The sequence below is a fragment of the Mus caroli genome, unplaced genomic scaffold, assembly GCF_978045245.1.
Source record: "Mus caroli unplaced genomic scaffold, Mus_caroli_1 scaffold_15, whole genome shotgun sequence".
Lineage (NCBI taxonomy): Eukaryota > Metazoa > Chordata > Mammalia > Rodentia > Muridae > Mus > Mus caroli.
In genome coordinates, this window is record NW_028227270.1 from 26843352 (window position 1) to 26868919 (window position 25568).

General features: G+C 42.1%; 1 protein-coding gene across 4 annotated transcripts in view; it reads right to left on the bottom strand.

Moving 5' to 3' along the window:
- Window positions 1-25568, bottom strand: part of Ap3b1 (adaptor related protein complex 3 subunit beta 1) — a 202746-nt gene that overhangs the window by 21524 nt on the left and 155654 nt on the right. For all 4 annotated transcript variants that reach the window (XM_085830906.1, XM_085830907.1, XM_021180280.3 and 1 more), the window contains exons 23-24: window positions 11443-11674; window positions 7939-8023 (exon numbers count right to left, since the gene is read on the bottom strand). In XM_085830906.1, the coding sequence (XP_085687032.1) occupies window positions 7939-8023; window positions 11443-11674 (317 nt within the window). The remainder of the gene's footprint in view (window positions 1-7938; window positions 8024-11442; window positions 11675-25568) is intronic.

Below are 25568 nucleotides of genomic sequence, written 5' to 3' on the forward strand. Positions count from 1 at the left end.
AGTTGTCCTAGCGCCACAGTGTGTGGGAACAGCAGACACCACTGGCCAGGTGGTTCTGTTCTTGGTGCTTATTTTCTGTTGAAATGGAAATGGTACGCGTCCAAAATGGCTGGACCACTGTAGCGGTGGACACTGCTACCCGTTCACCACGAATCTGCTTGCCCTTTGCTCTTTGCTGACAATGTGCCCCAAAAGACATTTCTCTCCACCTCCCTTCTTGCTTATTTCTCTTGGGGGAAAGGAGGAGGTTCGAGAACATAGACAGGAGCCTGAGTTGGAGCAGCCCTCATGGGTCCATGAAGATGCAAAACCCACTGTAAGTGAACTGGCACATGAGACATAAAGACAGACACAGGGCTGGTCACCAGCTTAGCATTACTGAGAACAGCCACAGCCGAGTTCTTAGAGCAATAATAAAGCCCTGACTGGTGAAGCCACAGATGGGCTTCTCTATCTCTCGGGAGAATGAAAGCCTGGGACACACTAAACCAAGGTGTTCTTCATTTCTTCTTTTCTATCATTTTGTTCCTTTACTGACTGTTTCGTTCTCTTTACAGCTATTCTTTTCTTTTAAACATAATTAAAAATAGTTACGTGTATGTGTTTGTGCGTATGTAGTATGTGGGGTGGGGAGACATGCCACAGCAATTGTGTGCAGCTCAGAAGACAGAGTTAAGGAGTGGGTTCTAGGATCAAACTCAGACCTTCAGGATCTTGCTGGCCCGAGATACTCCTTATCTACCCTTTCTCTTATCTCTTCTGGTTTATCATGGAAAGCACTGTGTCTGTTTCTCCCCATATATATCTCAACATAGATAAGAACTGGTGATGCAAACTCACTGTATTACAGGACCAGCAAAGTAGCATTATCAAGACAGCTCCATACAGCTGAGCTACACAGAATAGCATGGCATAATCGGTTAATGTAAGGGAAGGTTTTACTTGCTGTATGTTTACCTGTGATGCATACACAACTATGTGCAACCCCATTTCACAGATGCCTACAGAGCAAATTGGTAAAGTGTCTAAGTAAGAGAGCTGGAGCATGCAGGCTGCTTACTAAACCCCAGAACCAAGGTCCTTGTCTAAGGAGAGTGGTATCTCCTTAGCAGGAAACCCCGAGGTTTAACTCTTACATGACGTAAAATGTCCAGACAACGTGTCACAGGGACTCAGAATTTACATATGTGATCCAGATGTTATCAGAGATCCTTCTAACCAAACACAAATGCGTCTCTGAGCTTCATCCTCGAAAAATGAAAATGCTCAGGTAAAAACAATGACTACTTAGCACTTGGATAGACAATGTCAAAATGTTCTAATAATGTGATGGCCAGTTTAAGGTTCATAAATGGCACACAAGGAGTACACACGTCTCTCTGCCTTTCTTATCAATATCACATATTAAAATTATTTTGAAATTTTGTCAATGATAAGTGAAATATCTCAATTTTTGTTTTCCTAAATACTAGCCATGATATTCATTTTTTTATGCTTACCTGCTATTTGCATTATTTTCTTTTTAAAATTAAAAAAATGGTGTGTATTTTCCTGCATGAATGTACATATACCTTGAGGGTGCCTGGCACCCGTGGAAGCCCAGAGGGTATCAAGTCCCTAGACTAGAGTTACATACAGAATGACTGTGAGCCATCTGTGTGGTGAGTATAGAACTGTGGTCCTCTGTAAGAACAGCAAGTGCTCTTAACCACACAGCCATCTCTCCAGCCTTCCTTACAAACTGTCTCCTCTTCACACTTCTCAGTGGGGCCTTAATCACAGAACAAGAGTTCCTTACATACCCAGCCTACAGAACTCCTCTCTGTTCCAGGCCTTCTGATGTTTTCTATTCACGTTTATAGTTCCTCCTGTTTTCATAAAGAAATTTTACATTTTTAATGAAATCATATTCCTTTGTATTTTTTCTGATATAATTTGCCCACAAACAGTCTGGGAATATTTCTCTGGCCTCTATTTAAATGTTTATAGTTTTGAAGATACAATTATTGATTTATTCAGGACCGATCTGTGGAGGGAGCTCTCTGATCACTTCCCAAGGCACAATGCACACCTTTTACAGAGAGGGAGCTCTCTCTAAGTAACCCGAAAGGCCCCTCAGGACACGGTTTCTAAATGCTCACAGTTTTTTTTTGCTGGTCCCTGTGTCAACACCAATGAAATATTCTTCTGGCCTTAATAAATACTTCAACATTTTAAAAAGACGTCTCTTCATTTAAAAACTATTTTGACCCTACATCTTGCTTTTTACATTTTGTTTGAATTTTAGCAATATGCTGAACTCCCTGAAAGCCCTCCTGGCATGGGAGCCAGGCTGCCGTGCGGAGGTAAAGACTGATGCACCAGCGAGCATCTACATCTGCTGATGAAGGCCTGCTCTTCCACCTAAGACCATGGTTTCTTTCTTCTTAATATCACTTTTCTCACCATTTAAAATATTTTGTGTTTATTTTTGCTTAAGGCTGTTAGGAAAGGCTGCCTACCCTAAAACCCTCTTAAAAATGCATTAAACAGATTTTCTCTTGATTTGAAGATGTTGGGAGCAAATAATTCTAGCAATATTCTGCTTTTGGTTGTCTTTCTATACTGGCCTTGACCTCCATTAGAACATGAACAGCTTTGAGAGAGTGTCTCTTATTCCCTCCTGACTTAGAGAGGATGTCTCTGATCACTGTGGCCATGGGTAACGTGTGTGACTACTCAGTGAATTCACCACCCATGCGATGTACTGGCTGGTGGGTTATCCTCGGGGGTCTTGACATCAGGGACACAGCCATATGGAAGGACACGAGTGATTCCTTTCTTGTTTGCTCTAGAAAACTTTTAGTAATAGAAATACTGTCTGTGAAGTTCTAGTACAGACAGCCTTTTACTGCCCATTCATATTTTTCTATGAAAAAATTAACTCCATATAACATACATATCCTAACATACTAGAAATTATACATAGGATTATTTTAAATCCCTGAAAATCTCTTCTTTTACATTCCCTTTCAAATCTTTGTCTCCATTTTCTTTAATCTTGCCAGCTCAGTTTTTCTTCTGTGGACAACTCCTGTGGTGTGCTGGTCCGGAACTTTTTTGGGGGGACACCCCACATATTTTGGTAACTAAATTATTAAAACTAACCTTATAGCTGTCTATAGAGTCATCTGAGTGCAGTTTCTGATGTGTGTTAAACACACACAGCCTTGTCAACTTCCCCTATTGACAAGAGATTCTGCTTTATACATTCCATGCCTTTTTAAAGGTTTAAAACTTTTATGTTCTGTTGTAAGACTGCAACAAATATTATTTGTGCTCAATTATCCTTTTTCTAGTCCAGCCATCAGAAAAACACACATATATACTTTATCCTTTCATTTAGTTTCCATGCCATTCTCTCTCAGGCAGGATTATTATAGAAACTGCTGACTTTTATCATGTAGCTGTTTAATACAGGTGATAGGACTTGTAAGCTAGTGTGTACAGGCTGCCATGGAGTTGCTCCTGAGGGAGGAGAGAGGCTCAGTCTCAGCTCCAAGGTTTAGAAACTTCAAGAAACTTTAAGGGGACAGAATGTTGTAAGATTCAAGGTTATACGCACAGCTCACAGCCGGGGAAGGAGCTCCAGCAAGGCAGCTTTCACCATGATTGAGAGGGTTTGTCCACTTTTTAGGGATGCAGCTACCATTGTTACTACCCAGGCTCCTGCAAGGCAGTAACCCCTCAAGTGTGATCCTGTGAGTGTCCCCAGCAAACACATTGGCTCACCAGTTAGAGGTGGAAATTGTTTCCTTAGGCCACAGTGATCTCACTGTTAGTACTCTAGCCAGAGATGTTTGTTCTTGTCTCCCTGAAGAGGCACACACAGGCATGTGTGCCCCTGCCCCCCAGCTATATTATTTAATCATTTATTTAGCACACTTATTTCTATTTCAAGTTAAAAATGACCTAAGTTTTAGTGACTCTTTTGTTTTCTTCCTTGTTTGGAGTTATCAATAATCTTAGTGATAGTTAATATCTCAAACCATAAATTTTCTGTTTGCCAACAATCAATTCACGTAGAAAACACGGAGGACTAGTATTTCTCCTCACACTGGTCCATGATGAGTTCTGGAAATCCTACATGTTCTGTGTGAATCCTTCACAAAGGATTTCTAAGTGGCAGACAGAATCCCTGCTGTTTGAAGGACAGGTGCTGAAATCCTTCTGTGTTAAAGGTGAAGTCCTGAGAGCCCTCTTTTTGACCTGCTCACTTCTTGTTTCGCCTTTCATAGGCCCTTTCAGTCTGACAGTTGTGTGTTTCTTTTGTTTGGGGAAATGTTTTTCCATAATTGATTCCATTATTTCTTTTCTCTCCTTCTGCATCTCTGTTATTTTCTGGTCTCCAGTGCCTATAGCTTCTGTTCTCTACTGTGGTTTCTTCCTGGGCCTGTCTTCCAGAGCACGAATCAGTATTAAGTTGCGCCCACTCCACTACATATCTGGTCCTTTCAAAACTCCCTGCGTCTCCACATCCATCTTCGGCCTTCTCTTGTAAGATGCAGTTTTCAGCTCTCTCTCCAAAGCTTGGTCATCTTCAACTGTGCAGCTATTTTTGTAACAACACACCAAGTTCTATTATACATTAGCTTTATCTTTTCCCCCCTATGCCTCAGTTTACTAACCTGTAAGATGGGGCAATAACAAGTTAAGGACCAATGTGCAAGTTAAACAAATTTGTAAAAAAATTGTGTAGACATTTCTAATTATAAGTGTTTGAAACAGCAATGAACACATTCTAACAATTTAACAAACAGGAGCAACTCCTATCATGGTAGAAACTGGACTCCTATTCCCTGGTGTATGGAGTTCACTAAGCAAGTAAGATATGGACTAGTTGCTAAGTATCCACTGAGGTGGCAGGAAGGTAACAAGGCTGAGGCTCCTGAGCCAAGGAGGATCTGAGATCTTCCTGACTGCCTCCTAGGACAGAACTGCATTCCATTCTGTCCTCAACATCTTTGCTTCCTCCAGCGCAAACTTAACCCCTGCTGTGCTCCTGGGGCCCTTACAGCCATAAAGTCCTTTCTTTATGGACTTCTGCAGTGGTGTCCTTAAGCCTCAGACTATGTCTGCACACTGCTGAAGAGGGAAGTCAGAGGCTGCAGTAGTCACTCGTTAATTCCCCAGTGGCCTCCTTAACCCTAACTTTCCTTGGCCACACCCACTCTGTGCTCGTTGACTGTCACCAGTGTATCATAAGGGGTGTTTGGTTCTGTGGTTTTCATTTTCTCATCTGCTCCTATTTGTTTTCTAATGGCTAACAATTCCTTGAAATTTCTGGTTGGTCAGCTAATGGTACTCTCTCCTCTATGTCTCTGCTTCTTTCTTACCTATCTTAATTAATTAATCTTATTTAGTTAGTTAGTTAGTTAGCTAGGTTTTCAAAAAAGGGTTTCCCTTGCATCCTGGCCGTCCTGGACCTCACTATGTAGACCAGGCTGATCTTGAATTCTGAGCTCCGCCCACCTCTGCCTCCCATCACCCAACTCTGTGCTCACCTTTAAAAGAATAGATTTTTCTTTTTAGTGGATTTTGGGTAAAAATAGTGATGCAAATGGTGTTTTATAGTTAGTTTAAGCACAATGTATTATCTTTGGCATAGTCCTATCCACTCACCACCAAGACAGGGATTTGTTTATGCAGCATTCAGTTTAAAGAGCTAGAATCTATGGGTGTTATATATTTTAAATTGAGTATTTTAATCAAGAAATTAATTGGGTGATGATTTAAAGTGCGAAGAGGGAGTTGTTATAAAATATGTAAAACTGACTATGTATAGTCACGTTCTCACTGCACCCACCCATCTTATTGGGTTAAGTCAGACCCATAGTTAGACAGAGGACTGCAGCAACATTTCCAAAGACTTGAATCAAAGATGCTCTTATCCCCATAATTTTACACACTGACTTATATAACGTATTTCAGACAAAATACAAAAGCAGTGCAGCCATTCTCACTCTTCCCCTTTCTATCACAGAACCACGACTATTGAAGCACACCACTAAGTCAAAGGTGCCACTTACTATGCAAAAGGCGCAGCCGTGACTGGCACCTAAGACCGATTGATCTCCCCATTACCACCATCTCCCTCCCCCACGAGCGCTACTATGAAGCTATTGATTGAAGCACTGCCGATCGGTTTCCATTTTCTGATTTTGGGCAGGCCAATTAAGAACGTGAGTGATTGTGATTACGCTGCTTCAGGATCAATTACACTGATGCAAGACAAAGTGCTCTTTTTGGAACACACAAAAATAATTTTTGATCTAACATGCTCTCGTGCAAGATGAAATATAAAATAACTTAGTAATTTGTACCTTCATTGCAGACGATGTATTAATGCAAGTGTTTGTAGCAGAAAGCTAATTGCTGTGTGAGATACATTTGTTATTTTCCTAAACTTAACTTGAGAGATGTTGAAAGAAAACTCATACATACTACCCTGTATAGGACAAACATCAGGCCCTACAGTGTGTATTTCTCCCTAGAAGGTCTTGGCTAAATGTAGAAGACAAAATGCAAATGTGGACCAAGAAACTATAAAAAAGTCCTTGTAATTAAAAAAAATGGAAAAATAAGAACACGGTTGTAAATTGGAATGATAAAGGAATATTTAGGTTTTAATTCTGGTCTAATTTGGTACAAGCTTTGTCATTGGGCTCACATTGTTGAAATCATTAAAATGAATATACCTCTGGTGTTGGAAGCAAATCTATTTAGAGTGGTGTTACTCATAGCCTGTGCTCAGTCATATTGATCTGTGTTGTTTGTCTAATAGAAAAATAATAAACAATCACTAGGCAGTGTTGGGGAAAGTAATCGTTTTTATATCACTAATAAAGCAGACCTCCCAGAACATAAGGGCTGATCTGCGTAAGGTCAATGTGCACGCCACGGTGCACCCGGCCCTCGCTGCCACGGTGCTCCCGGCCCTCACTGCCACGGTGCACCCGGCCCTCGCTGCCACGGTGCTCCCGGCCCTCACTGCCACGGTGCTCCCGGCCCTCACTGCCACGGTGCTCCCGGCCCTCACTGCCACGGTGCTCCTGGCAGGGACAGAAATAACACCGGGCCTGAGCCTCTGGGGAAATGACAAAGGAAGAGTTGGTACATTTCACCTACACATTTGCTTTTTTAAAGGGTTTTGGTCCTGACTTGAAATTTTAAATCCTGACAAATTCTATCCTAAGCTGGCTAAAATTGAGATGAATAAAATACCTCAACTTTTAAAGAAAAACAAGTAACTTCCACTTAAAAGCCAAGTCAGATCCTGTATCAGCGAACATAAACCAGGGGACTGCAAGGTGGCTCTCAGAGCTGTGCTCGCTTTGCGCTGGCTTCCCAATGGCCCCCGATCCCTCGGTATACACACTATACACCAGCATAAGTCTGAAACTAGAAAATTCCAGTAACGTGTGGCTACGACATCTTAACTTTAGAAAAGTCCTCAAGCAGTTTGTAAAATTAACATAAAAGGAGGAAAATGTTTTAGAAAGGGCTCAGAATCAGTAATATTCTACTCAGGAAACTCACTGTGTCTCAAACTGACAACCTGCCTCAGAAGATGCCTGCTCTGAGATACTCAACAATATTATCAAACTGCTTATTTCTCCTGGGTTTTTAAAAATATTATTAAAATTAAAAAAAAAAAACCCTAGTAATAGCTTTTGGTTTTTTTCAACCGTGCATGGCACACTGTAACGGCAGGTCTATCAAAAATATTTAGAACGCCCATACAGTACACAGTGTATAAGCAACTTCTCCATGATAGTTGCACACGGTCAAACAAAGTGCATGTGCTTACATGCTTTGTCTTACAGAAAAAGCTATTCAAAGTCCAGCTTTACATCTTTGGTCCGGTTTAGGCAATATAAACAGAACAACTGAACTTACCACAATTGGAAACTGGCCGTCTGTGTAGAATCACAGAAGTCAATACCCACTGAGACAGTAACGGACCCCTCAGGCTCCAGAGAGTCTAAGAAAGAGGGTAATTTACACATTAAAACACGGAGGATGTGAGAAAGAGGCAAAGAAACTACTGACCACTCATGCCTAAAGACACATTTAATTATGGCTCATAAGAGACTTCAACTATGAATATTAAAGGAAATTATAAACTCATGAAGCTAAGCCTGAACATTCACCAATGGACACATTACATCTACTTGTTTGAGACTCTTCCTTAGTCTTAAAGTTCATTGTTTAAGTTACCTCATCAGTGGTGGGCTTCACAGCATTCCTGTGGATCATGTCAAGGTACCGGTCCTTCCATTTGCCTTCCCCTTGCAACTGTCCCTATTTTGCTGATCCCCATCAATCCTTCAAACGGTCCTCTCTCCTGTTCTCATGAGACATAAATTCCACTAGCCATTAACTGTCCTTGCCTTTCCCTGATTACCATGATCCCTGCCATGATGGCCATGGATTCTATCATCCTCTGGGACCGTGAGCCCCAAACTAAATGTTTTTGCTTTATAAATTTCTTTGATTGTGGGATCTTAGCACAGTAACAGAAAAATCAACCAAGATATCTCTTAAGAGATCTCTTCTTCCCACCAAGATCCCTTTTTTGTCATAATCTCTCTCCCCCACCCCCTCTCTCTCTCTCACACACACACACACACAAACACATTCGTATCAACGGCCATCATTTCTCGAGCTGTATACTGTCATAAACTCACACTGTTGGTCTCGTTGCTTAAGGCTATTCTTTACTCCTTCCCATGCAGAAGATGGAGCTGAAGCAAGAAAGAATTCTACTTCTGGGCCGTAGCCCACTTATCCTTTACTGAATCCCTAAAACCATTTTTTGTACTATACAACTGAGGCTCGGTCTTGTTTGTATCATGCATCACAGAGGTTGGCAAACCCTGCCATCTCTCAAGCACGACTGCATTCACAATCTGGATCCTCCACACTGTACAGAGGCTCGCACTCTGACACTGTGTGACTCGCCTGAGTGGTAGGATAATGAACTTGAGGCTCAGTGCTGTGCTAATTCTGGAGGACGGTGCGTGATCAATGGCATGCTTTACTATGTGAACGCTTCAAGAACAAAATGATCAGCATAAAATTATTCATATAATGGATTTTATAATACTCGGACGCTGTTTCTGGACTTGATGTTGTGCACTGGAAAGGGTTTAATGTGAGTCCTTATTGAGGCCGGTCCCCCACCCCACACACCAATCCTTGTCTTCTCAATGTTTTTAAAAAACTAGGCAGATAAGCCTTATATAATATTCCTACAAAGAATCCAGCTCCCTGCTAAAAGGGCAAAATCCAGAGATTTTAAGGCAATATGTAACAGATTGGTGACTAGGAATAATATTTTTGGACCCTTTAAGATGGGCACATATTTAATGAATAAAACATCTCGATTCCTTTTTTTTTCTCACAAAAACATGACAATAAAATATGTGGTTTTGTTGCATTCTTAAGATGATTTTAGAGGTTAGAGACATCGTACACTGTAACTGGCTGTAATCTATTGCTGCTAAGGTCTGGGCAGTGCACAAACATGGAAAAGAACTCTTTATCTTAAAAGCATTCGATCAATGCCCTAAAAATGAATAAAATATCGTGGTCATAAAATTTTCCTCAGAACAAAAAGCCTACAAGTAGTACTGAGGCAACAGTATTCATATTTTAATGCCGCATTACCGTCATGCTATGAAATTTATTGTATTTATTTCTTCTATTCTACATAGGCCAATAAAAGGTCAACTCATCAACTCATTATGCCAGCCAAAGGAAGCATTAATACTGTTCTACTGTTTTAACCTTTGGATAACATTTCCAACCCAGACAACCCATACATCAGCCACTCGACATCGCTTAACTAAACTAATTTTTAAACCAGGTAAAAAGGGCTAGATTGTAAGTAGTAAAACAGGAAAAAGAAAAGAAAAAAGATCACAAATTGGTATATTCTGTAATACCTTGGCAATATATCAAATCTGCAAAATAATCTAGTAAAAATTAGAATAGAGTACACTATTTAAGTTCTCTTAATTATCCAGTATAAAACCCTAGTATTCAGTAACTCCTCGCTCGCTACTCTGGTTACTTAGGAAAGTTTACTAGACTTCCCACTAGAAACCATTGTTTCTCTCTGGCATACACATACGCACACGCACACTCACAGACAAAGCATGATGCTGTTTACAGAAAGCCTCACAAAGCCAGGGCTCGGATGGAGAAAACCAGAAAGGACAGTGATACACAGTCAAAAAAGCAGGGAAACCTTCCTGACTTCGTCCTGCATGAAGGGCTTTATTCCCCTCAAATGTCAGAAAACAGAGCCAATATTTCAAGGCTACCGTGCCAGAAATCAACTTCCCTTTTGGTTTCTTTTAGATAGAGTCTGAGTAGCTAAGAATGCCCTTCTGTAGCTGAAGGTGACCTTGAACTCTGACCCTCCTGCCTCCACTTCAGGTAGGGTTTGTATGAGGCTGCTGAGGTCACAACCAGGCTTACATCACCCTTTATGGAGATTTTTCCTGAAGGATTGTGTTCACTCATAAAAACAAAATATTTTCTGAAAATACTTAAAAATATCAAGGGTACACCCTGACCCTCTGCTGGGCATCTGGGAAGGGCACGCTGTGTGGGAGGCCACCGGTCCAGGGGAAGCTGCCTCCTGCACGCAGGGACAAGGGCCATTGCTGCTGCATCTTATGCTTTATGGAGAAGTCAGGTCTCCTTTTCTGTGTTTTGAGCATGAGGACATCTTGACTGTAAATGGTGGTAACATATCAAGGATGTTTAACTTATAACTATCACAGATAACTACAGGCACATAGCAAAGCGCACTACATATCCTGTGCATGAACAGGAGGACAACAGAACATATTCACCCTGTGACCCTTTACTTCTCAATGTATGGATTGTAGAAGGAACATGAAAGGGTCTGGAGCTATGGGAGGCACTACACTCAAAAGACACACCACTTTGCTACTGTTGGTACACAGTGAGTAATCTGCAATGAGGTGGGGAGGAAAACTGAGCAGCAGGGATGCAGGAGGTGATGCAGGCAGGGCAGCCCCGCCCTCTCATCACAGTCATCAGCTCTGAACCCTTAGTGAGACCAGACTCACTAAGGGAAAAGAAGCACATTTCTCTTACATGATAAATTCAGGTTTTAAAAAATGGCTGGGAATATAGCCCAGGGGTAGAATACCTGCATAGGATCCCAGGGAAGACCCAGACTCAGTCTCAGTCTGTCTGTCTGATTGTCTGTCTGTCTCTCCCTCCCTCCCTTCTCCCTCCTGCTCCCCTCAACACAGGGCACTCTCAGTTAGTAAATAATGCTGTATTTTATCTTTTTCTGAAACTCTGCTTTAAAAGTGAAAACATTTAGGAACCAAGTTTCCAGTAAGACTTAGCCTTTACCTATTGGATGAAAGGCATGCATCTGCATGCCCACAGGAAGTCGTTTCCCCCCTATGTGGATGTTTTCTATTTTTCGATCAGAAGTATTAGTCAGGGTGATCTGTACAGAGACCATCTTGTCACTGAAGATGCAGGGCTGTCTTGGGAAGCAGTAGTGGGCGGCCAGTCCTTTCCCATGCATTCGGTGAAGCAGCTCATGTGTTTTTGTTGGCACGAAGACAGGTGTACTGACCTGGGCATGTGGGAGGACGACAGGAGTTAGTGAGGACAGTCAATCACTACTGCTTCTAGAGAACAAGCCAATACTCAGGACATGTGTCTGCCCTAAGTTATTATATAAAATACAATACAAACGTTAGAAGATGTGAAATTGCATAGTAAATGCCTCAAAGCAGCATTAAAATGTTGGTTTCCCAGGCAGTGGTGGTACACACACTTAAGCCCAGTACTCAAGAGGCAGAGGTCTACAGAGAATAAGTTCCAGGACAGCCAGAGCTACACAGAGAAACACTGTCTCAAGAAAACCCAAACCAACACCCCCCATACCAAATTGTTTTATTTTACTCTGCAGGTATACGTTAAAATAGTTTAATAATAGAAAACAAAAATAACTCCAGTCATAGAGAGCATATATTTTTGGGACTGGGGAGACAGGGTCTCACTATATAATGTAGGTTAGCTTAGATCTAGGGATCCTCTGATCTTACTGTTGAGAACTTGATGACATGGAGATAGGTCTCATGCCCTGCATATGTAAATACTTGCCTTTTATAAAGAGTATATGAGTTGTGTTTTTACTCTTTAACCTAAACATCCCATCTACGGCCTTCTTGGTGACTTTATATCTATATTTATGGTTTTCTAGTTAGTTTTCTTGAATGTTTCAACTATATGAAATCCCAACCAATAACAAACATCATGTGCCTTCCTCTTCAATCCTGACTACTTACCTGCACAGCCTCTCACTGGTAGCACAGGTTTGCCTGGAACCCGTGAGTCTTCTACCTCAACCTCCTGAGTGCTGGGATCACCGACCGAGTTCACCGTGTGTGGTCAGCCACACACATTTTCCCCTTGAGCTTCTTCCACTGTGAGCTCCAGCTTAAGCTAGCTTCGTCCTTTGGCTTACTGATTAAAATGACCTTCCCTACCACGGTGATAAATGTTCACGGTCGCCTGGGAGACACACCTGGGCTAACTGAGGAAGGACACCTACCCTGACTAGGGGAGCCCAGGCAAGCACTTCTGTCTGCTTCCTGCCCACAGACCCAGAGGACAGATCCTACCCAACTCTGCTACCATGCTCTCTCCACCATGACATTTCCTCTGTCTGCTCTTATGCCATGAGCCAAAGAGATTCTTCTTCTTCTTCTTCTTCTTCTTCTTCTTCTTCTTCTTCTTCTTCTTCTTCTTCTTCTTCTTCTTTCTTCTTCTTCTTCTTCTTTTTTTTTTAAAAGATTTTATTTATCTAATATATGTAACTACACTGTAGCTGTCTTCAGACACACCAGAAGAAGGCAGCAGATCCTTTTACAGATGGTCATGAGCCACCATATGGTTGTTGGGAATTGAACTCAGGACCTCTGGAAGAGCAGTCAGTGCTCTTAACCACTGAGCCTCTCTCCAGCCCCAAGATATAAAAGTATTTCTTTAAAATCATTTTTTAAAAGTATTTCTGTCTGGTCTTTTGTCACAGAACCAAGAGAAATAGCCAATGCACCTATTTTGAGATCAATTAATTGTATTTTAATTGAAATCACAAGCAGTAAAAGGGAGAAAGAGGGAGAAAGGGGAGAGGAGAGAACAGAGAGAAGCTGCCCATTAAGAACCCATGGGCTATCCGTCTTTCCTTTCAAAATCTAAGGACTGTAGCACATCAGGCCTGCTACAGATAACTGATAATGAGTAACTTTTAATAATTTTAAATTCAACAAAAACATCATAAATATGAAATGATAAACTGCCTACTATTTGTCATTAAAACAGTATTCTATAAAAGCTCAACTAGTATCAGAATTTAAAGTAACCTTTGTAAAATTATGTCAATTTATTTGCAACATAAAAAAACCCAGAAAACAAAACAAAACAAAAAACCCCCAGCTGCTTAAATCTCAAATTTCGTACAGAATTTTCTTCCCATTAAGTCAATGCTTCCACTTAACCTTGCTGATGATGGTAGCAAACAGTCTGCCATTAGGTTTACTTTGGTTTCCTGCAGGGCTAAGGATCAAACATAGGACCGCAAAACTGCCTGGCAAGCTCTGGTGTTCAAGTCTCTGGCTTGCCTTTCTTTCCATGGAGCAGTGGTTTGCACTTGTAAGTACAGCTCTGGAGGCTCATATAATAAAGACACAAGGCTGGGCTCTTCCTGTGGTACCCAGCAAGACCTCATCTCAAAAATAACCATTCTAAAAGAATATTTTAATGTTGAAGAAAGTGAAATCCTGCTATAAGCTTTTAGATGCTGTTTAGCACAGACCCAAACACCAACGCTCAGTGTGAACACACTCTACCACAGAAAGGTGACTATAACATTATAACATTAAGTGTTTAGGTGTACATATGGGCACAGAGACAGCATTAGAGTGACAACAACCAAGTTAAGCACAAGCCCTCAGCTGACTAGTGGTATTTTCCAGTGTTACATGCTGATTCTCTTAGATAACAAGCACGTGTCACTTTTGACCTACACCATGTCTGAGATGTGCTCATCACAGTCATTGAGGAGATGGTGATGCAGGCAGCTTCGCTCATTTGGAAGTCTAGAGGGCTGAGCTGGGCTGAGCTGAATACAGTATGGGGGTGAGAGCTGAAACTCTAACCTGGAAAGGAAGAGGTGAGCAGGAGGCTGGGGAGGAGCAAGCGCAGCACACAGCTCAGTTAGCCATCATTAGTCAGCTTGGCGCTATGGGAAGGGGTGCACATCGTTAAGCGTGGGGCCAGCTACAAGGTTGTTGGGAATGTGCGTTGTAGTTTTAGTCGCCATCTTTCTTTGAACTCCAAAGCTCTCTCTCCATAGCCCCATGCATGAATGAGTTATCTCAGGGCTTTCTAAGAAGGACACTATTATTTCAAGCACAAAGCAGCAATTAATATCACTAGTCATTCATTGCTTCCATCTCACATGTATTGACACATTTTATTAAGCATGGTACTAAGTACTCTAATACAAAGTGTTCAGAGAACTAAGTAAACCCATCTGTGGTAAATGTCACAACAAAGGTCGGCTCCCAGCCTCAGCGCAGGCAGGCCTGAGATCCTGGGGAACAGGAGAGAACCTAGCCATGTGGGGGAAATGAGTCCAACTGTAGCAGTGCTCTCTGCTTCCACGGGTGCCACAGTCCTCTGAGCCCCCACCATCTCTCAGCTGCCTAACTGGTCTTCTGGCTTCTGTTCTGAGTCCCAACAAGCAGGTGCTTGTGTTCAGTCTGTTGGACCTCAACAGGCAGAACCACTCCACCAAGATAAGGTGGCACAGGGTTATCACCCGACACCCCGACCCCCACGTGAACCCTCCAGTTCCTTGAAGAGTAAAAGCAGAAACTCTTTACCAAGGCCCAGAAAACAAACAAACAAACAAACAAACAAACAAACAAAAACGAAGCTGCCAGGTCCCTACTGACTTCATCTCCCATGACTCCTGACAGACACCACTGCACGCTATGCCTGTCACCTGATCTCCTCTCTTTAACAGAGCAGCCATACTTCTGCCACATGCCTATGGCATTTGTCATCCATTCTCTTTGCCTGGAAGGTCCTGTCCCCACATATCCACCTGGGCCAGCTCTGAGGTGCCTCTGCTCCAATGTCACCTTCCTGAAGAGGCTTCACAGAATTCCTCTCTCCTCCTTCTTCCCTTGTCCTTCCCTCCTGACTTACTACTATGTCCCCTCCCCCCCCATCCCCCCACCCCCCCCCCCCCCGGCTTACTGCCTTCATTTTGACACTAGGTCTCTATGTGGCCCTGGATGGCTTGGAACTTGCTTTGTAGACATGGAACTTACAGAGATCCACCTGCCTCTGCTTATAGAGTACAGGTACTAAAGATGTGCACCGCATACCCAACATAGTCATAATAAAATATTTAATTTAATTATTACGTTTATTATCTGGCTTCCCACTGGCTCCTTACTTTAAAACATAATTTTACCCATTTTTATAACTCAAAGCATAATTTAACCATTTCAAATATTATAGCATTTCTAATAATCTACATCTAGCATTGGTTATAACTATACTTTATTTGATGCTAATTCTTCAAATACAAAATTTTCCTAAAAATATCACAGGCCTACTGGAGCAGTGGGGTGATCAGTTGAGAGTCAGCATCAACATTTATTAGCTTTAGGAAATGACTTAAGATTTCCATTAAATATAATTATTTCTGTTATATATATATACACACACACACATATATAATAAAATTATGAACAAAAGAAAAAACTATTTCTAAACATGTATACAAAGAACAATTTATTGACAAGAAGGAGCTCTATGAAAAAACATTAGAAACACATAGATTCAGGTAAGAAATGGTTTTAATAAAATCTGTACCACCCAAGACAGGATAAAAATATAGTGCTAGAAAACACTAGGTTTTTAAAAATGATTTATTTATTTTTATTTTATGTGCACTGGTTCTTTGTCGACGTGTCTGTTTAAGAGCCCTGGAGCTGGAGTTACAGACGGTTGTGAGCCACCATGTGGGTGCTGGGCACGGTGCTCTAAACTAGGGCCCTTTGGAGGAGCAGCTAGTGTTCTTACATGCTAAGCTCTCTCTCCAGTCCTGAAAACTCTAGTTTTAATTTTGTAATGACGAATGTTCTAAAGTTCAAAGTTTGCTGCATTCTTAGCAGATGACAGGGGCCATCCTTACCAGGATTCCCGAGGACATAACTAGCTCGCCAGCTGCAGTGGCACTACAATGAGATGCTTCCCCAGCCAGAGGAGAACAAAAGCATCCAGCACCAGTGAGATGATCCCCACAAATCTTCCCCAGCACATGTTTAAATAATAAAAGTCGTTCCTGTACCTTCAGATGGTTTGTGAAAATAAGCAATCAATTCTGCAGCCACAACATTATTTCTAAAGGAAATCTATGTGACTCATGACGCCTGTAGATACACAGAGACAAAGCACACATATTTTATCAGTTTATTACAGTAAGCAAATAAGCGTGGAATGAGAGAGCACATAACTGTCTACTTAGTGCTTACTGAAACATTTATAAGAGCTGTTATCTCCCTAATAACAGACAGACAGCGTGCGATTTTAGAGAGGAGAAAAGCTTCATATTTTTTAACACTTCACTAAAAAGTAACTGAAGAGTGTAAAATGAAAAATACTCTGTGCAGTTAGCAGGTAATGGACCATATTATCAACTCAAGTTAGATTTATAGGGTACAAACTAGTCACTAATAGTTATTTTATGACATAGCATGTCTGCTTTTTCTTGAGATTATTAAGATTAAAGTTGTAAAACTTCTTTTGAACATAGCTGTTCAAAATGATTGAATTATAAAATTTGAAATGAGACTTGAAAAATAAAACATGGAGCATCAAGTGAGTGGATTATAACCAGGCTCCTCTGGCAGCTGCGTTACTATTTCAGAGATGACATTCCCACATAAAGCTTTATGAAAACCATGTTTTTCAGCCTTTTATGCTTTAATCTGTATTTAGTTACACAATCATCTTTAAGTATTATCAATCTGTTCTGTTTTTAAATTTCAAAAAAAATGAAGAGCTGTAATATATAAACTGTTCTCCCTGTGTCTTGTTTTCTTTGGCTTATTTTATTGCAGTGCCTGCTTAGATTTGACTTATAGAGCAATGAGGAAAGGAAGCATTTGTAAGTAGAGGTAAGCCACATCTTTTACATGAGTGCTTTTTAAACCAATATGTTTCCATTGGTAAGAATTACATGGCAGAGAACCTCAATATTGCTTTATTTGCTTAGTAAATATACAAAGTGAGCCTACTGCACCTCCAGCTCACTGCAGTGAACAGCACCAGTATAGGCCAGGGTTTGCTGTGCCCCTAACTGGACACACAGAGTAAAGAAATATACTAGAACCTTCCAAAGGACATTAAACTAATGTTCGTTATCTCAAGGACAACTTCTTAGTTAGGCATGTAAATCTGACTGATGTAGAATGCAATTGTGATAATTTCCAATATTTTGAGTAATGAGCACAGATTATGAAAAAGCAAGGCTTCTTCATTTATTTTTGTAATAATCAACACATCTTTTAAAAACTCTGCTCAGAAGGGCTGGAGAAACAGAGAGGGCCATGGTTCAGAGCACTATTGTTCCACCAGAGTTCCTGGATTTCATTCCCAGCATCCACATGGTACCTCACACCATTTATCACTCCAGTTCCAGAGGATACAAAGCTTTCTTGTGACCACTGTGACCACCAGGCATGTATGTGGGACACAGACATACAAGCAAGCGAAAGACCCATGCACAAAAAGTAAAACTAAAAAAAAAATGTTTACAGGCAGGTACACATAATTAATTCATTAATACTTGCATGCCAGTAAACAGGTACCAGCAAGCAATGGTTATTTTTGTGAGTTTTCACTCTAATGGTTCTAGTATTTTTAAATGGTTGTAAAATCATAATAATGTCTTATGATGTTAAAAATTTGTAAAATTATATTTTAGTATCTAAACTCTTTATTAGAATAGCCACTCACCCCCCGCCCCCAGGCTGTTTTCTGTACCATGCTGGCATCACAGAGTGGCTATAGTCTACAAGGCTAAGGTACTCACTTACAAAGAACCTAGGACTGCAGATGCAACTCAGTGGTAGAGTGCTTGCCCTGTGGTCCATCCCTAGCACTACCTAGAACAGCTCTGGCCCTACATGTAGAATGTGTCCCTTTGCACTGATTTTGTAGAGGGAGTTACTTTACAACATTCTGTTCTTTCCTTTCTCCAAAGACAAGTCTATAAGCTTTATTATCAACACATTTAATTAAAACAAAACTATGGTCAGTCCGATCTTGGCTATTGGTTTGCTGTTCACAGACTACATTCCTAACAACTCTAGGGCTTCAGCATATTGAACCATGTCAGAGGCAAAAAAGCATCTACAGAGATGATCCCGCAGTTCCTGACCTTAGCTTTGTTTATATGGTGTAATTGGATTTCTGGATTTTTGTACTGTGAACCAACCTTGCATCAGTCATGCTGTATAGTCTTGTTACTGCGTCCCTGAATTGGGTCTTCAAGTATTTTGTTGAGAAATTCTGTATCCATGTTCTTCAGAGAAATTGGTCTATAGACTTGTTGTTTTTTCTTTACCTAATTTTGGTATATGGGTAATAGTGGCTTTGTTAAATGACATTTTCTAGTGCTTCTTCACCTTCTGTTTTTGGATAAATTAAGAAAAATTGCTATTAAATCTTCCTTAAAAAATTGATAAGAACTTAGCAGTTATTCTGGACCTGGGCGTACTTACTGTTAATAGCTTTAATCCATAATGGGTCTATTTAAATTATTTTATCTTCTGACTTTAATTTTGGTAGGTCACATGACTTTAGATACCTCTGACTGTGTAGTTATCCTTTAGCATTGCTTTGGCTATTCATGGTCTTTTGTGATTCCATTGGAATTACTGGATTTTTTTCCCCCAGATCTAGAGAATATGTCACTGGAATTTTCCTGGGCACTGCATTAAACCTGTAGGTTTTAGTAGAGCCATCTCCACATTAATTCAGCCAATACAGGAACAAGGAAGCTCTTTTCACTATCTAGTGTCTTTGAATTCCTTTCTGTGGGTCTGAGTTCCAGCTACCTCAGGGCACAGCCATCCAGAGGTGGAAACCCCACACCACCACCAGGCTGGTGTGCTGGGCTTTAGGGAAGCACTGAGACACCACTCCAGGGGTGGGAACATGCAGTCCATCTGAGATGTGGGAAAGCTGGAGCTGGGTTAGGGGTCCCCAGACCTGCAATGAGGCTGGAGCCATGGGGTTCTCAGACTCTTGGACATCCAGGCACGGCTGGCAGAAAACAGTGTCTAGCCTGAGGCCAGGGCGCTGTGGGGGGTGCAGTGGGAGGGTGGGGAGCTCTGCTTTGTCTCAGCAGGTGACTGTCCTTAGCTTGGGGGTGGCTGAAAGGGGCTAGGGGGAGCTCAGAGAGGCTTCTACCGGGGGAATTAAGCTGCAGCTCAGTGGGCAAATGCCTTCTCCATGGCTCCCACAGTGGATCTTGACGACAGAGACAGTCCATGGTTCTAAACTTCAATCCCAGCATATGAGAGCCACATATGAATTCATACAGACTACAGTAGCAAGCACAGGGACTGCCCAGGTTCAAAGCCAAGCACTGAGAGGGAAGTGGGCTTGAGCTCCCGGCACTAACCAAGAAGCTACCTCCAACTGACAGCTGCTTGCAAAAGAAAAGCTAGTCTTCTCTACTGCAGTCTCATGGGTTATAGTAACCACACATGAAGGGAGGCCCCATGCCTACTCAGTGCTATTTTTGTAGATTTTTTTTTGGTCTCATATTGTTTTGTCTGTCTGTCTGCATGTCTGTCTGTCTATCTCTACTACCACCCCGTCCCTGGTCTGTCTTCTAAAGAGAGACAAACTGTGGAGTTGGATGGGGGAGGAGCATGGGAGCCCCTAGGAGGAGGTGAGGGAGGGAGTGAAAACAATTTATTTTCAACTAACAAAGAAAGGACTCTGAAACAGGACATGTCCAGCCAGCCCTTGGACACTACAAAGTCTCTCAAGTTCTAATGACCTTGACACCACACTGGCACTGACATTTATCTGCCTTTCAGGGTTGGCTTAAATTTAGGCTAACGTGAAATAGCATTGGAAGAAATAAAAGGACCAAGGAACATGAACAGCTTGAACAAGGTACCGAGTGACTTTCCTGCGCTGAAATGAAGGCATAAGTGCCTGGAACTCAGGGCAGGTGAGGCCACGTAGCTACACAGGGCACAAACAGTGAGGTGTGCAGAACAATGGGGTACTGGCAAGGCCATGTGTGAGCAGCCATGGTCTTTGCTGAATGGGTGGTAGGGACTCTAAGGAGGGCAGAGGACATGGCTAGATAGCCTTACACAAGAAGAGATTAGGGTGACAATGGATTAGCCGGGAGGCAACAGCTAGGGCTTTCTATAAATAAACTCCTGGGTAGCAGCAATTGAAACAGACAGAACTACAGTAGGTCATCGTGGGTAAGGTCATGCTGAGAATATGTACTACAGGCCTGCAATCCACGTGGAGATTCCCAGAGAAAGGCTAGACTCCGGGAGACAACTTACAGACTATGTTAGGGAGACTGTGCTTTGTGTTCAGAGACAGGATCATGGTTCCCTGGCTGGCTGTGGCTCCCTGCAGTCAAATGAACTATCAGGTAGGGGACACCAAGGCTGAGGGACATGGATCTTATCTACATAAAGTCTAATGGCAAGGGAAAGACATCTTAGCCCATTTACATAGACATTTGATTTGAAACAACCAATCACACCCAAGATGTCTTACTCAGTGACAGAGCACAGTGGAAAGAGTCCATTGCACATTACACATGCCAGTCTCAGGTACCAGAGGTTACTGAGAATCCCTGACACTGGAAAAGGATGGGAAATGGGTTCTCAGATCCCAAGACAGAAATAGAAACACATACAATCACTTATATGCAATCAGATACACACATCCTGATTTGTGCATAAACATTTAAAATCTCTCACTGACAGAAGTTGATGTACAGTACAGAAACCTTGGGCTCTTTAGAGTACAAATGTGTGAGGCAAAGCTATTTGATGACCTGACCCCTATGCAAATTTACATCAATTTATTTTCCTATGTTAAATGCTCTCCTAATTATCTGAGAATCTCATTCAGTGCATTTTTTGATCACATTCATCCCCTCCCCATCCTCTTCCCAGGTTCTCTCCCACACCCTACTTACCCAACTTTATTCTCCTTACTCTATCCTGCCCCCAGCCCCATTACATCTAGTTTATGCTGGACAGCCACCCCCGGAGATGAAGCCCACAGGAGTCACAGCATTAAATAAAATGGACTTCCCCTCCCCCAGCAGCTATCGAGGTCATGAGTTTCTCAGCTAGGTTAGTTTCCATGCCTACGGGAGTCTGCCTGGCTTGATCCTGTGCAAGGCGTCAGCATGATGCCATGACTCCTCAGAGCTCATAGGCTCTCCCTGGCTGTGGTGCTCAGAAATTCCTGTTTCCTTAAAGCCATTCACCACCTGTGGCTTTTGTTTTTGTTTTTTTTTTTTTTTTTGGTTTTTCGAGACAGGGTTTCTCTGTGTAGCTCTGGCTGTCCTGGAACTCACTCTGTAGACCAGGCTGGCCTCAAACTCAGAAATCCGCCTGCCTCTGCCTCCCAAGTGCTGGGAGTAAAGGCGTGCGCCACCACCGCCCAGCTACCTGTGGCTTTTATAACCTTTCTATCCCATCTTCTGTGAAGATACCACGGCCTGGATGGGAGAAGATTTACACATCATATTATGGGATGTGTACTTTTGTACTTGTGTGCTCCCAAGTCTCTGACAAGCTGTGGGTCTCTGTGCTAACTGTCATCTAGTGCACCTGTGCATGTCTACCTTCAGAATTTCAGTTGCAGAATTTTATTTTTATGATGGATACTTTCTGGAAGACCAAATCAGAACACCAAGACTAATAGGAATGTGCTGGAGTGACACACACCTTTAATCCCAGCACTTGAGAGACGCAGATACAAGATCTCTGTGAGTCTGAGGCTAGCCTGATCTACATAACAATTCCAGATCACCCAGGATTATACAGTGAGTTCTCATAAATACGTGAGTGAGTGAGTGAATGAACGAACGAACGGACGAACGGTGAGTGAAGTTGACCAGGACAGTAGTTAGGGCTTGGGTACCAGTGTGGATGCCAAGCATCACAACCCCCTAGGTTTTTCTGTCTTTCTTCTCTGCACCGTGGGACAATTCTACACATCCTGCTTATTTCACCTGGCTGTTGTAAGGGCTGAATGAGATGGTATATGTGTAATTGATTTTTAAGCTCTGCAACGAAGTTCAATAAATGGCATTTGGGGATTATTAGTAAACCGAGTTTTCAGTCATGTTGAAACAGCAGTCTGTCGGATGACAAAAGGTCATGAGGTTAAAAGTAAACATCAAAAAAGCTGAGTCATCATTGGAAAAAGGCTTTTATAACAGTATTGCTGTATTTATTGATAGTGCCGTCCAAAGGCCTTTAAAAAAGCAATCGCTACCCCCATGTCCTTTCCCTCTCAGTCAGCAGTGGCTGAAGAGACTGTCTCTAAAAGGTTTCTAAATGATGTTGATGTTAAAATATATAGGATCGCCATTTAACAGCCTTTTAAAGAGCAGTCCGTGCACCATCTTTGTTAACAACAAGGGAGGTAGAGAGACTGTTTTTTCAAAGGCTTTTAGAGGATGTTAAAAGAATATATAGTGACATCATTTAAAAGCCTTTTAAATAACAGTCCTCCTCCACCCTCCCTCCCAATTGTAATGCCCTTGGCTTTCATTTATTTTGTACTATGAGCTGAAAATGGACAAGCAACAGATTACGGGCTATATAGTAGTGTCTGTGGATGGAGGTGATGCACTGCTTTTAAGAAGGCTGGTGTCCAGAAATAAATCCAACTCTTCAAGAGCAAAGTTCTATGTCTATACAGGAGGGTGCCCACCCACCCGATCACGGAGCCCTTTGTCTCCACTGCACGCTTTCCATATGAGTTACCATACAACCAGGAGCAGAGCTGCAGCCTAACCAGTCTAACAATCCCTAGGGCAAGCATGCAGCCCACACCACTGCCCCTAGTTAATGCTCCACCCATCTAAGGCTAAGGCAGCTCTTAGCTCCTATTCTCTTGCTCTCTTTACCCAGTGGCTGCCCACCGACAGGAGGCAGTGGTGCGCACTCAGGGTTATTCATCATACTCACCTATGAGGGAAGGCAGCATGAAGCCTGACAGACACTGGGCTCTGAGATAGGTCAGCTATGATTAACCCTCTCACATAACAACACAGAACAGTATTAGCCCAGAATACAAGATATGAAATAATTTTACACTTGTTATGCTGGGCCTTCTCTGAAAAGAATCATTTCAAGAACAATATTTAATAGACTATTTCATAACACTTTGATGAAGGTTTTTTTAAAAAATCCCTCAAAGTATATCCCCCAAGCACAGAACACTTCAACCTTAGAACTTGATGCCTTTACTTTTTATCCAGTCTTGCACAAAGAATTCACTGTAGCTCTGATTTGCTTAAATCACAGTGAACCATCTCTTACTTTTACACTAAGTTAAATACCTAATACACAGGCTAGCTGCAGCCCACGCCTGCCCGTCGCTGTACCTGCTGCCACGGGTCTTACCAACACTCCACTTTGACATCATTATTCAATTTTGGTATCATTTAACTTTTTGCATATTCTTATGCCTCAGGTAACTAACAATGTGCTAAGCCTGCATAATACAATCTCTTTGCATGTTTTAGCCTTTTTCCAAAACATAAATAACATATTTCTCTGATGCCTTAAAAGCATAAATGAGCTAGTCATCTAATGAGATAAATTAATGTTTTTGTCAAAAACCTATTGTAATTCTGATGCTGTTGAAATATGTGTTAATAATTTCTTACACATCACAAAATAGCACCAGAAAGAGGAGAAAATTTGCTCTGAAATTTTCAAAAAAGTTTTGAGAAGATCTGATAGAGGCAACGGCTTAATTAGACAGGAGACCATAATAGTAAGGACTCCATCTGAACCTAAAATGGTCAAAGAGGACGTGTTACTGTGGCCTTTAATGGCCTCTAAGGAATTCAAGCTGTCTCTAGAAGGCGGGACATGGAAGGCTAAGAATTCCATCTTTTTCCTACATCTCCAGGAAGAACGGGACCAGGCTCATTTTTTAGTTTAGGTCAGTGAGACCTATTTTTAGTTTAGGTCAGTGAGACCTATTTTTAGTTTAGGTCAGTGAGACCTATTTTGGATCCCTGAAGCATGGACTATACAACAAGAAGTCTGTGGGGCCAGAGAGATGGCTCAGCAGCTAACAGTACTTGATGTTTTTGCAGGAGACATGGGTTAGGTTCCTCACACCCATGTGGTGGCTCACCACCACGACCACCACCACCACCACCGCTAACTCCAGTTCCAGGGACTCTAATGTCCTCTTATGGCCTCTGCAGGCACTGCACACATATAGTACACATATATTCAGGCAAAACACATAAAATAAAATTCAAAAGGACAGTATATTTGCATTGCTTTAAACCATCTGTGGAAATATCTCTCATTAGTAAGAAAACTATGTGTCTGAAACCTTCCACTGTACATTCTTGTGTCATGAAGTCTAGTGAAGGGTGTGGCACAAATGACTGCAGCAAGCTCTCCAGGGGTGGGGTGCTGCAAGACCTGGGAGGCACAGGCTCACCCCTGCAGTGCTGACTTCAGTAGTGGCATCTACAGCAACCCCTCTCAGCCTGGGTATGTTTACCAAAGGATGGTTTTAAAAAGATCCTCGCCCCAGCAGCTAGCTTTTCATTTGAATAAATACCACGATAGACTGTGATCTTTCTGTGGTTCACTGACAGACACTGGGAACAAATACAGGGATGGCCCGCCTCAACCTCACTGCATCTTAAGCCCCTTCAGGGGTGGCAGGTCTGCGTCTTTCTGGCAAGGAATGAGTGAGACTGGGACCGTCTTAGATTGTATTCGCAGCAGTAATAAGCATGGGTGAACCACAGAGCAGAGAGATGGGTTTCTGTGGGAAGAAGGACAAGGACATTAGTTACCCTCAAGAAACTGCTGGAAAAGGCAACTAACTGTGCTAGAGACATCTTTTCCTGAAACAAAAGCAAAACACAGGTCTGAGGTTTAGCTGGGCGGCAGTGGCGCACGCCTTTAACCCCAGCACTTGGGAGGCAGAGGCAGGCAGAGCTCTGAGTACAAGGCCAGTCTGGTCTACGGAGTGAGTTCCAGGACAGCCAGGGCTACACAGAGAAACACTGCCTGGAGAAAAACAAAACAAAAAACCCACCACTAGTAAATAAAAGTCCTTTGTTTAAGAAGGGAAAGATGATGTGAGCCTCTGAATGCAGGTTCTAATAT